Source organism: Vidua macroura, chromosome 19, assembly GCF_024509145.1.
Source record: "Vidua macroura isolate BioBank_ID:100142 chromosome 19, ASM2450914v1, whole genome shotgun sequence".
NCBI classification, from domain to species: domain Eukaryota; kingdom Metazoa; phylum Chordata; class Aves; order Passeriformes; family Viduidae; genus Vidua; species Vidua macroura.
The window spans coordinates 13,455,393-13,466,527 of NC_071589.1; the positions used below are offsets into that span (position 1 = coordinate 13,455,393).

General features: G+C 64.3%; 2 protein-coding genes across 4 annotated transcripts; one reads left to right on the forward strand and one right to left on the reverse strand.

The window, feature by feature from the left end:
• Positions 1-59: 59 nt before the first annotated feature.
• On the reverse strand, positions 60-2,290 carry SYNGR2 (synaptogyrin 2). The gene is made up of 4 exons (XM_053994764.1): positions 2,151-2,290; positions 1,743-1,980; positions 1,294-1,433; positions 60-1,194 (listed from the first exon to the last, which is right to left on the reverse strand). The coding sequence occupies exons 1-4, from the start codon at positions 2,253-2,255 to the stop codon at positions 997-999; spliced, it is 681 nt and encodes a 226-aa protein (XP_053850739.1). The 5' UTR covers positions 2,256-2,290; the 3' UTR covers positions 60-996.
• A 37-nt stretch (positions 2,291-2,327) lies between these two features.
• On the forward strand, positions 2,328-9,588 carry TMC6 (transmembrane channel like 6). 3 transcript variants are annotated; one of them, XM_053994762.1, is made up of 21 exons: positions 2,328-2,493; positions 3,254-3,333; positions 3,458-3,576; positions 3,878-4,009; positions 4,118-4,276; positions 4,377-4,482; positions 4,581-4,677; positions 4,757-5,011; positions 5,271-5,461; positions 5,542-5,680; positions 5,832-5,987; positions 6,175-6,350; positions 6,499-6,580; positions 6,901-6,998; positions 7,151-7,246; positions 7,393-7,468; positions 7,645-7,778; positions 8,121-8,297; positions 8,486-8,564; positions 8,719-8,797; positions 8,988-9,588. In XM_053994762.1, the coding sequence occupies exons 2-20, from the start codon at positions 3,278-3,280 to the stop codon at positions 8,788-8,790; spliced, it is 2,400 nt and encodes a 799-aa protein (XP_053850737.1). In that variant the 5' UTR covers positions 2,328-2,493; positions 3,254-3,277; the 3' UTR covers positions 8,791-8,797; positions 8,988-9,588. The 3 variants fall into 3 exon arrangements, with proteins under 3 accessions (XP_053850737.1, XP_053850736.1, XP_053850738.1); XM_053994761.1 differs by lacking the exon at positions 2,328-2,493 and having other exon boundaries at positions 2,758-3,333; XM_053994763.1 differs by lacking the exons at positions 2,328-2,493; positions 3,878-4,009 and having other exon boundaries at positions 2,758-3,333.
• Positions 9,589-11,135: the final 1,547 nt, after the last annotated feature.

Consider the following 11,135-nt stretch of genomic DNA (forward strand, 5'->3'; position numbering starts at 1 on the left):
GGCAGAAGGAAGGAGCCTTTTCTGCTTCCCCCGAGACAAAAGGCACATGGTGGCTCACATGGTGGCTCGGTGAAAAAGTTTATTCCAGCCCTACAGTGACAACTACTTGAAGGCTGGCCCCAGCAGTGATGGCCCACATGGCTGCTGGGAACAGCTTTACCACAGCACAGCAGCAAACACAACCTGAGACAACGGCCCACAGGCTCCTGGTGTGGCTGGAGTGCAGGCAGGAGCCCGGGTGCAGGAGCTCAGCCTCGCAGCAGCAGAGGCAGCACTCGGGCAGGCACACAAGGAGAAAGTGCTCCAGGACTGTCCTCAGCCATGGCCCTGCTGAGGGATCTCAGTGCTCGCTGCTCCCACAGACCCCAAACCACATCATCCAAGCACCAGCAGCTCTAGAGCAGGCTGGGGGAAGGCACAGCACGGCATTAGGGAAGAGAAGAGGGGGCTTTGGCAATAGCTCGCCCAGATCAGCCGATGGGGGTAGGCACGGGAAGGCAGCGCAGGCAGGAGCTGGGCCTGGCTGTGCTACGGCAGCGAGAGACGGCACTTGGGGAATGCAGCCAGCAGGGCTGAAAGGCACTGGAGACAGGATGGGCCAGGGCAAGTCACAGGGGCAGAGCCTGGCCAGGGCCAGGGTGTGAACCACAGCCCACCACCAAGGCACCACAGCAAAAGCAGAGGCTTGCACGTGCCAGGGCTGCCCACACACCCAACCTCCTGCAGCCGCACTGCTCACCCAGCAGCTGCAAATCATCATGTGCTAGATCACCCACCAAATCACACACTGGGCTCTGCACCCTCCAGTGAGGATCTCAGCTCTGGGACCAGACAGAAGCCCCTCCTGCACCCCATGAAAAGGAAGGCCCAGTCACCTTCAAACAAAGCAGCCATCACCCTCCCACCCCACTGTCCCCTCCAAGTCACAGATCCCTCCCTCCCACCCCGCGAAAGGAATTGCACTGGTACAGCCGTCCCGCGGGCGCCAGCCAGGGCTCAGTACACTGGCGGTGGCTGGTAGCCCTCCGGGGCCTCCGCCGTGTGCGTGAAGGGTGGCTGCTGGTAGCTCTCATGGCTAATGTTGGGATAGCTGGAGTAGGGAGTCGGAACCCCTGGGCTGGGGTCAGCATAGCTTTGAGCAAAGTCCTCCACTCCCATTTTGTACCTCTTGTAAGCGAAGGTGAGCAGGAGTCCCTGCAGAGAGAAGGGGAGCAGCATCAAGGCCGTTCCAGGCCGTGGAGCGCAGGGGGCCCCTTTGCAGTCCCCCCAAGTGGGGCAGAGTGGTTCACTCACCCAGGAGAAGATGGAGAAGAAGCTGAAGGTGATGGCAGCGCGGGCAGAGTCCGCTCCGATGTACACATCCTCGGCCCGCGTCCAGGACCACTGGTTGGTCAAGAAACAGAAGCTGATGAACCACAGGAAGGTCCAGAGACCTGTGGGGGGAAGTGGCATGAGGGCCTCGGGCTGGTCCTGCTGCTCCTGGGCAGCCCCAGACCCTGCTCCACCGTGCAGGCTGGCACAGGCACCCGGCCAGGGGCAGCCGCTCCTCGGGGCACTGAGCAGCAGCAGCAGCAGCAGCAGCAGCAGCAGCAGCAGCAGCAGCAGCAGCAGCAGCGCGTGGCCCGCGGGCAGCACGCCAGACGGGAGCGACTCCCTTCGCCAGGCACCGGCAGCCACGTCACGGGACAAGGCGGCCATTGTGGCAGCCACGGGAGGCACAGCCCTGCCCGCGCCCCCGGTACCTGAGAAGCCGAGGTCGGCCAGGACCAGGTACTTGCGGTTGGTAGTGTTGCTGATCTGGGGGAAATAGACGTCCACCATGAAGAAGAAGATGCAGGCGAGGAAGGCGAGGACGCCGATGCCGATGCCGTAGCGACAGGCGTCCTCGTTGTGGTTGAAGATGCAGTAGAGCTGGGGGTCCTCGGGCCGGCTCATGTAGCCATCCCCGACCAGGCAGGCGAACACGATCAGGGCGAAGACCTGCGGGGCGGAGCCGATGTCCGGTGGGCGGCACCGAGCCCGGTGGGAGCCCTTTGGGGGCTGCCCGTCCCGGCGGGCGAGGGGCTCCGGCCTGCGGCGGGGGGACGCCGTCCCGGAGGGGCTCTCCCGTCCCGTCCCGTCCCGTCCCGTCCCGTCCCGTCCGGACTCACCGCGCTGACGATCCGCGCCAGCACCTGCGGCTGCTGCACGAAGCGGACCAGGTCGAAGGCACCGCCGGCCTTGGCCGCCCCGTAGGCGCCTCCGCCGCCCTCCATGGCGCTCCGCCGCCGCTCCTGCGCGGCACCGCCCCGGGAGGGCCGGCCCTTGCGGAGCGGGGCCGCCGGGGCGGGGCGGGCGGGCTGGGTCCGGCGGGACAGGGGCTCCCCCGCCCGGGCACAGAGCGCCGCGCCGGTCCCGCTCCGAATCCCGGTGCGCCGCTCTATCCCTCCTTCCGCCCCGGTGTAACGGGGGACGGGAGCGCCGGCCCCACGCCTCGGCCGCCGACGGGCCCCGGTGAGCGCAGCCGAGGGGAAACAAACGGGGGCTTCTGGGGAGCTCCCGCCGCCCCCAGCCGGTACCGGGAGGCGGCAAGAGGGACGGGACGGACCGGACAGGGCTCGGCAGCCGCCGCCCTCCCCGCAGATCCGCACCCACGCGAGCCGCGGCCCGGACAGCCGGCGGCGGGAGCGCCGGGGAGCGCTCCGTCGGTTCCCGGTTCGGGGCGAGCGGCGCCTGACGGGGAGCCCCGGGGCGGCTACCTGCCCCGAGCAGCCTTAGCCCGCCCCGGGGTGGAGGAGGGAGAGCAGGGGAGGAAGGAGGGACGGGGAACACGGCGGGGGGCTCGGGGGTCTTTGCTCCGGTGTGTCCTCTTAGGGCCGGTCCGGGCCCTTCCCGAGCCGAGCTCCGGGACTGGTGCTCGCAGGCTTCGTGCCCGACCCGAAGGGTCCCGGGACGGCGGGCGGAACCCGCTCGGCCGCGGTACCGCCCCATCCGCCCTCTCTTCCTTCCTGACGCCGGGCTGGAGCCGGGGTTCGTCCCGGTTTAGCCCCGCGGGCTCCGCGCTCCCGGCTGCCCCCGGCCTCGCACGCCGCGGCTCCGGCTCCGTCCCCGTCCCGCAGCGCTTGGGAGCCGCGGAAACCGGGGGAGCCGCGGTAAGCGGGGGAGCCGCGGAAACCGGGGGAGCCGCGGAAACCGGGGGAGCCGCGGTAAGCGGGGGCTGGTGGGGGCCGGGACCGGTGGCGCCCGTCTGCTCACCACGGCAGGGCCCGTGTAGGAGGGACCCGCTCGGCCTCGCAGGATGTCCCAGCCGCCCTCCATCACCCTCCACGTCCCCGAGGGCTCCGAGAGCGATGGGTGAGTGTGACCTCCCCCGCTGCCCTGCCGTGCCCTGGGACCTCCATCCCAGGTACGATGGGCTACGACCTCGCGCCCTGCAGGCACCAGGTGTCCGTGCCACCGTGTCCCTGTGTTCCTGCAGCCAGGAGCCCAGTCCGGACAACGAGAGAGCCCTGCACACCTCATTCCACCAGCTCATCCTGGAGCAGAGCAGCTTGATCGAGGCAGGTCTGGAGCTGGAGTTGCAGGAGAGAGGCAGAGGTAAAGCACTGCAGCCTCAGCCAGGGCACGCTGGGGACAGTGTGTGTGCCTAGGGCCATCCCTCTGCTTGGGCCAGCTGTGTCAAAGTGCTGTGGCCAAAGCATTCGTGGGAGCCTGCTGATGCCTTGGCCAGTGCAGAGCAGGGCAGTCCAGGGCAGATTGGATCTTGGGGACACAGAAAGTGTCCCTGGCGAAAGGGGTACTCTGGGAAGGGCACACACCTAGCCTTCGTGCTGGAGCAGAGCTGCGGGGACACAGGGATGAGCCATGGCTTCTCTGCATCCTGCCTTCCCCCTCCCAGAGTCCCCAGCCCGCTTAGCTGTGCCAGATGCCTGTGCCATGGCCTGGCCAGAGCCCGGGCAAGGTGAGGAGCACCCCAGCTACTCCTCTGCCTCCCTGCAGATCTTGGCCAGCATGCCCAGCCGCACCATCGGTAGGTGCCACCCACTTTCCCGGCCTTCCCCAGCTCCCAGAGCCCCTTGGAGCTCTGCCTGCCCTGCTCTCCTGCGGCCGCCCAACCCTGCTCTGCTCTGATCCACAGGACGCAACCTCGGGGCCATCATCTCCCAGTACTGCAACCGCACGGCGCGGCTGCGGCGCCGGCGCGGCCGCCCACCGCTGCAGCAGCTCTGCCGCACGGCACGGCCCAGCCTGCGCCACTACGACCTGGAGGCTGACCCCACCAGGGCCACGCTGGAAGGTGAGGGTCCCCCAGACTGTGAGAAGGCACTGCTGGCCACTGTCCCTGCGCTGGGTTGGGGACAGGCAGGCCGTGTCCCACTGAGCCCCTTGTGCCCCAGAGAAGCGGCGCCTGCTGGTGAAGGAGCTGCTGAGCCTCTCACCCAGCCAGTGCAGCCACATGCTGCTCACCATGCCCCTCAGCCTGGCGGAGAAGCGCATCCTCCGGTGAGACCCCTTCCATCAGCAGCAGCTGGGCAGGGCTCCCGCAGCCGGAGCTGTCCCAGGAGCTGTGGTACCCTCTGACACCCCTCTCTTCTGGGCAGGCGGCAGCTGAGCGGGCAGAGGGGCCCAGTGAGGCAGCACGCCCATCACTGGGCCCCCTTCTCACCCTGTGGTTGGTCCAAGGTCTGCGTCGGCCTCGTAAGTCAGAGGCACAGAGGCTGGGAGGGCTCCAGTGCAGGCTCCAGCCCCACTGCTGTCCCCACTTTCCTCTCCCCAGGGCTGCCGAGGTCTCTGGTACAGGCTCCTCTCCCTGCTCCGCACTGCCCAGCCCGGGCACTATGCCCTGAAGCAGATCGGTGGCCGCTTTGGCTCCAGTGTCCTGTCCTACTTCCTCTTCCTCAAGACACTCCTTATGTTGAACTTCTTTTCATTCCTCATCCTCCTGGCCTTCGTGGTGGTCCTGCAAGCTGTGTACCCCACTGCATCAGTCAGCCCCCAGCCATTCACGGGCCTCGAGCTCCTCACAGGAGCGGTAAGCGTGGCCCAGGCACCCCCAGGTCAGGGGCTGCGCCAAGCCTGGGGGCAGCCCCACTTTCCCACTGTAAAAATACCCCGGTTCTTGCCCTTGCACAGCCTGGGCCCCAGGACCACCGGTGCTGTGGGTGCACACGGTGGTGCTGCCCCAGCCCAAGGCTCTGTGTCCCTGAGGCTGGCACAGAGGTGGCAGGCTAAGGGGGAAGCTGCGAGCACTGCCGAGGTCCCCGTGGGGCCCATCGTGTGCTTTCCTGCAGGGCTACTTCACGCACTCGCTGCTCTACTACGGCTACTACAGCAACGTCACCCTGAACGACCCCTGCACCTCCAGTCCTGAGGGCAGCGTGTGCCCCCTCGCAGCCCCCCTGCTCCCGTACAACTTGCCACTGGCCTACCTGTTCAGTGTTGGGGTCTCCTTCCTTGTCACCTGCATCCTGCTGGTGTACAGGTGGGTCAGGGGCACCTGTGGCACCGCCAGCCTTCCCCTTCAGCCAGCCCCAGTCCCTGACGCCCTTCACCTCGCTGCAGCGTGTCCCGCTCTTTTCGGGAGAGCGTGGGAAGCTCCACAGGGGACTTGGCCATCAAAGTCTTCTGTGCCTGGGACTTCAAGGTGATCCAAAGGCGCTCGGTGAAGCTGCAGTGCGAGAACATCTGCACCCAGTTGAAGGTGGAGGAGCTGGGCGATGCAAAACACCCCCGACCCCAGCCTTGCTAGTGCTTTGTCCATCACCCCTCTGGGTCCTGCTGTGCTGCGGTGGGACAAAACCTTGCTGCAGACGCAAAGCGGGTTTGGCAGCTCTGCTGCTGCTCTCTTGCAGGAGCTGCTGGGGGAGCAGCGCTCCCGCTCCCACTCCCAGAGCCGCTGCCAGTGCCTGTGGCACTGTGTCATAATGCTGCTGGCCTGGGCGCTGGCCCTGGGCTCGGTGTTGGGCTGCGTGCTGGCTGTGCACTACTTCTCAGAGCACATGCACGTGGTGAGTGCTGCCTCTCACCCTGGGATCCCCTGCCCTGGGGTTGGAGGGACAGGGCTGGGATACTGGGGGGGGAGGCAGGGACAGCCCCACTGCAGCTGTGCTCCTGGCCTGGGCATTTGCTGCTCTCCCCAAGGACACCAGACCTGGCTGCCAACAGCCGTGCACTCAGCCAGTACCTGCTCACCAGGTTCAGCAGGAGCAGCAAGCGCGGGGCAGTGGCAGATGGCAGCAAGAAGCCATTCTGCTGGTCCTGCCCCTCGTGGTGTCCCTCCTCAATGCCTTGATGCCGCACCTGTACAACTTGCTGGCAATGTGGGAGAAGCAGGACTCCCCAGTGACACAGGTCTACGTGGCAATCACCAGGTGGGTTGGCTGGGGCTGTGGTGGAGGGAGCGTTCTGCACCTGCACCTGTGCCAGGCAAGGAGGCTTTGGGGCCAGGCACCCCATCTGTGGGGCTCAGCCCTCCATCCCCAGGGTTCAGGGACTTCTGTCACTGCTCCTGCTCCCCAGGAACCTCATCCTGAAGATGGTGATTCTCATCCTGCTGTGCTACCACTGGCTCAGCCGGAGCGTTGTCTGCTCGACAGAGGAGGTCAGCACCACTGCCTCAGGGCCATGGAGGGCTGGGCTGAGCATGGGGCTGTGCAAGGAGCTGGTGGCATCTTCCCTATTCGATATCAGGAAGAATTTCTTCCCTGTGAGGGTGGTGAGGCTCTGGCATAGGTTCACAGAGGAGCTGTAGGTGCCCCATCCCAGGAACTGTTAAAGGCCAGGTTGGACAGGACTCAGAGCAACCTGCTCTAGTGGAAGGGTGTGTCTGCCCATGGCAGAGTGGGGAAAGAGATGACCTTTAGGGTTCCTCCCAGCCCAAACCATTCTGTGATTCTATGCCACACCTGACTGTCTCCCCAGTGCTGGGAGACGTGTGTGGGGCAGGACCTGTATCGCTTCATGGTGATGGATTTCATATTCACCTTGCTGGATACGCTCTTCGGGGAGCTGATCTGGAGGTAACGTACCCCAAGACATGTCCCCCCACCAGTGGGGCATCCCTGCATGGTCCCAGCTCTCTGGTGCACCCAGGCTCTGCTGCCATCAGAGGGGGAAGGTGGGGCGTGAAGTCCCCCCAGGCAGTGTGGGAGCAGAGCTCACTTCCACCCAGGCTAATTCTGGAGAAGAGGCTGAAGACAAAGCAGAGGCCAGAGTTTGATATCGCCCGAAATGTGCTGGAGCTGATCTATGGGCAGACCCTGACCTGGTGAGATGTTTCTGCCTGGTGTGGCTCCTTCCTCTGCTGGCAAATGCCTTGTAGTCCCCAGGAGCCCTGTGGGTGCTGTAGCTGTGCCCAGCACTGTGTCCCCTGGGGCTCAGACCCAGGCAAGCTTGTCTTTCCCCTTCTCCCAGGCTGGGCGTTCTCTTCGCTCCGCTCCTGCCAGCTGTGCAGATGCTGAAGCTGCTGCTGCTGTTCTATATCAAAAAGGTGTGATTCCCCCACCCCCTGCAACTCCCCGTGGGCTGAACTGTGGTGACGCTGTGCCCTGTCACCGTCAGCCTCTGCTGCAGCAGTGGTGCCACACGGAGCAGCCTCGGCCTTGTGGACTGAGCCGGGGGACAGCAGGGACTGGCAGCCCACGGGACACTGCTCTCTATCCACAGAGCAGCCTGATGCGGAACTGCCAGTCCCCCAGCAAGCCCTGGCAAGCATCACGCATGAGCACCGTGTTCATCACTCTGCTGTGCTTCCCCTCCTTCCTGGGTGCAGCTGCCTTCCTCTCCTACACCATCTGGTCGTGAGTACCCACGAGGCTGCGGCTCAGGGCACAGGACCCCCGGCTGCCTGGAGAAGGAGGGGCTGGGGAGACCATGGCCCCTGTCCCTGGCAGCTGCAGGCTATGAGGTGCTGCTGCAGGCAAGGGAGGCATCCCTGCTGCTGGCCCGTGCTCACTTCCTCCAGCTGTTCCTGCTGCAGGAGGCAGGGATGAGGACTCCCTTGTCCAGCCCCGGGGATGCTGGGGACAGTGAGGCTGGGTCCCTGGAGGGCTGGACATCTGAGACAGGCAGTGCCCTGGTCTGGGGCCAGTAGTTGCTGGGCTGCCCATTGCTCTGAACGCCCTGTTGGTCTGTTTGCTCAGGGTGCAGCCATCAGAAACCTGCGGTCCCTTCCGGGGGCTGGAAACCATCTACAAGTCAGGGAAGAGGTGGGTGCTGGTGCTGGAGAAGTCCAACCCCAACATCACCTGGTTTGCCTGGGTCTACCAGCACCTGTTGGAGAACACAAGCCCCCTGTTCTTCGTGTCTGTGGCCCTGATGTGAGTATGGACCCGAGCCCAAAGCTGAACCCCGGGCCCTCACTTTGAGGGTCCTGCTGTCACAGCCCTGAGCGGGGCTGGGAGCCAAGGTGTCACCCCAGAGCCCTGTGCCCCATCTCAGTGCCAGGAGCACAGTGTCCCTCAGCTTCCTGCCTGGCTGCCACCATCCCACCCTGCTGTCGTTGCAGAGCTGTGATCTACTTCAACATCCAGGTGGTAAGAGGCCGCCAGAGGGTCATCTGCCTGCTCCAGGAGCAGATTGCCAACGTGAGCACTGCCCCTGCCCATCCCCGCTGCTTCACAGCCTGCTCCAGCCCCAGGCTCTGTTTGGGCTCTGGCCCCAGGCTCTGTTTGGGCTCTGGCCCCAGCAGCGCAGCCACTCACCCCCCAGTGCTGCTCACTGTGCTCTCTGATGTTGCAGGAGGGGGAAGATAAGGTATTTCTCATTCAGAAGCTTCACTCCGTTTACAGGCAGAGACACAGGCGCTTCTGAGTGCCAGGTGAGGCCAGCATGAAGGGCAGTGGGGAGGGGCTGCCAGGGCACCCAGAGCTCAGCCATGTGCACAGATGCTCCTCTGCCTGTCCCAAGGGATGCACCATCCTTGGTGTTACTGAGGCCCAGGGACAGGGAAGAGGATGGAGGCAGGTCTGGGACAAGGACCCGGGGTCTTACAGACTCTCTCCTCTTAGTGTCAAGCTCCACAGGGAGGAATGGGATGGAACGGACTCTGCTTGCAGCTGGGACTGAATCTGTCCATCACAACACAGCACTGGAAGCTGGGGGACCGTGGAGTGCTGGGGAAGATCCTCCTCTTGGCACGACCAAGGACCCATTGGGACATGTCACTGGGAAGGTTGCATCGCAGGGATGCAGGTGCTCCTGCTGCCTGGAGCTGCTGGGATGCAGCGAGTACAGGACCAGGCCTGCTGTCACACCCCAGGACACAGCTCCATGCAGGACTGCCTCACCAGCACAACCCTGCTCCGTGGGGGCTCACTTCTTGCAGAGAACAGCCCTTCAGCTCTCCCTCCTGCCACTGTGCCCTGGGCTGTTTTCAGAATCCTTTGGGAACCATGGAGTTTTCTCCACAACCACCTTCACACTGCCTAGGAGCTGCCAGGCATGGACCCAGCTCCGGCTCAGCACCTGGCTCACCAGGAGAGCAGCTGGCTGATTGCAGTCCCACAAACAAGGTCACTGGGCCACCCCCAGCAGCCCTGGCTGGTGGGACAGACTTGGAAGAATCACCGTGCTGCTGAGTGCTGGGCTGGGCAGGGACTCTGGGGGCTCTGAGGCTCTTGAGGTCAGCTCTGAGGCTGACCTGGGCCATTAAAGCGCTGCTGGGCAGGAGTGCTCTGGCTGCTGTGTGCACCTGTTGGGCTGGAAGCAGGCAGGTAGGGCTGGTGTGTCAGTGCTCTTGGTGGTGATGACCCAGCAGCAGTCAGGGTGTGCTCGGGCTCCTTGGCACGGCCTGCTTTCCCATGGGGCTGCCTGGGGCAGGGCCCAGGTCAGCCCACACTGCTGGAGCAAAGGCCACTGCCACCCCACTTGCCACTCACCGTCACAGTGCAATAGCTGCAGCCCCAGCAGCAGGGTCATGCTGTTGGCACCTGCAGGCCCTGGGATGGCACCTGCAGGCCGTGGGATGGCACCTGTCCCTGTGCCACAGCACTGACATGCCCAGGGCAGGGTGTGCTGTGCCATGTGCCAGGCACGGGCAGCCACCAGTCCCCTGTGACTGGCACCGGGGCTGCCAGCTGAGGCAGCTGCCTGCCCAGCTGGGCTGGGCCACCAGCGTGGGCACGGGGCATGTTATCAGCACAGATAGACACTGCTTAGTGGTGTGGGCACAGGGCAGGTTCTCTGTACAGCCCCAGCTCTTCCTGGGGTGCATTAGGAAAGCGTTGCTCGCAGGTCAAGGGAGGTGATCCTGCCCCTCTGCTCAGCCCTGCTGAGGCTGCAGCTGCAGTGCTGTGTCCAGTTCTGGGCTCCTCAGGACAAAAGGGACATGGAACTCCTGGAGCAGGTCCAGCAGAGGCTACAGAGACATTGAAGGGACTGAAGCACCTCTCTAATGACAACAGGCTCCAAGCACTAGGCCTGTTCAGCCTTAAGGAGAGACAACTGACAGGGGACCTCATCCTCTGTCAGCAGGGAGGTGTCGGGGGATGGACCAGGCTCTGCTCCACAATGCCCAGCAATGGGACAAGCAGCAACAGGCAGAAACTGATGCCCAGGAAGTTCCACCTGAATATGATCTTGATGGGTCCCCTCCAATATTCTGTGATACTCTATTAGAAATAACTTCCTGTGCCAGTGACACCACACTGGAACAGATTGCCCAGAGAGAGTGTGGCAGCCTCCTCACTGGAGATAGTCCAGAACTGTCTGGATGCAATCCTGTGCCATGTCCTCTGGGATGACCCTGCTTGACCAGAGAGATTGGACCGGATGACCAACAGTGGTCCCTTCCAGCTTGACCCATTCTGAAATTGCCTGAGGCCAGGTGAGTGCCGGAGAGCAGCCGCCGTGGGCTGGCACTTGCTGCAGCTTGTGAGACATCCCTACTGAAGCATCCCAGTCACTGGCCTTGCCCTAGGTCACCCAGGTCACCCAGTCCTTCCCCAAGGTCACCCCACTGTGCCTGGGCTGGCAGGAGCCCCACATGCACTCAGTCTTAAACCCAGGGGGCCTTACCCACCCCTGCCCTGCTTAGCTCAGCTCAGGTGCTGCTGCAGCCTCCAACCCCACTGCAGGAACCCCTCCTGTGCCTGGAGCTGCCAGCACGATCCGGCCTCTGTGGCTTCTGCTTGTCCCTTCCCTAAAAGCCCAGGATC

What these genes read in the sequence shown, in the direction of transcription:
- SYNGR2 (XM_053994764.1), bottom strand. Translation starts at nt 2,255, where the DNA reads ATGGAGGGCGGCGGAGGCGCCTACGGGGCGGCCAAGGCCGGCGGTGCC. An exon ending in TGGCGCGGATCGTCAGCGCG is followed by an intron (nt 1,981 to 2,150) that starts GTGAGTCCGGAC and finishes TCCGCCCCGCAG; the next exon opens with GTCTTCGCCCTGATCGTGTT. An exon ending in TCTTCTCCATCTTCTCCTGG is followed by an intron (nt 1,195 to 1,293) that starts GTGAGTGAACCA and finishes TTCTCTCTGCAG; the next exon opens with GGACTCCTGCTCACCTTCGC.
- TMC6 (XM_053994762.1), top strand. Translation starts at nt 3,278, where the DNA reads ATGTCCCAGCCGCCCTCCATCACCCTCCACGTCCCCGAGGGCTCCGAG. An exon ending in TTGTCTGCTCGACAGAGGAG is followed by an intron (nt 6,581 to 6,900) that starts GTCAGCACCACT and finishes CTGTCTCCCCAG; the next exon opens with TGCTGGGAGACGTGTGTGGG. An exon ending in TATGGGCAGACCCTGACCTG is followed by an intron (nt 7,247 to 7,392) that starts GTGAGATGTTTC and finishes CCCTTCTCCCAG; the next exon opens with GCTGGGCGTTCTCTTCGCTC.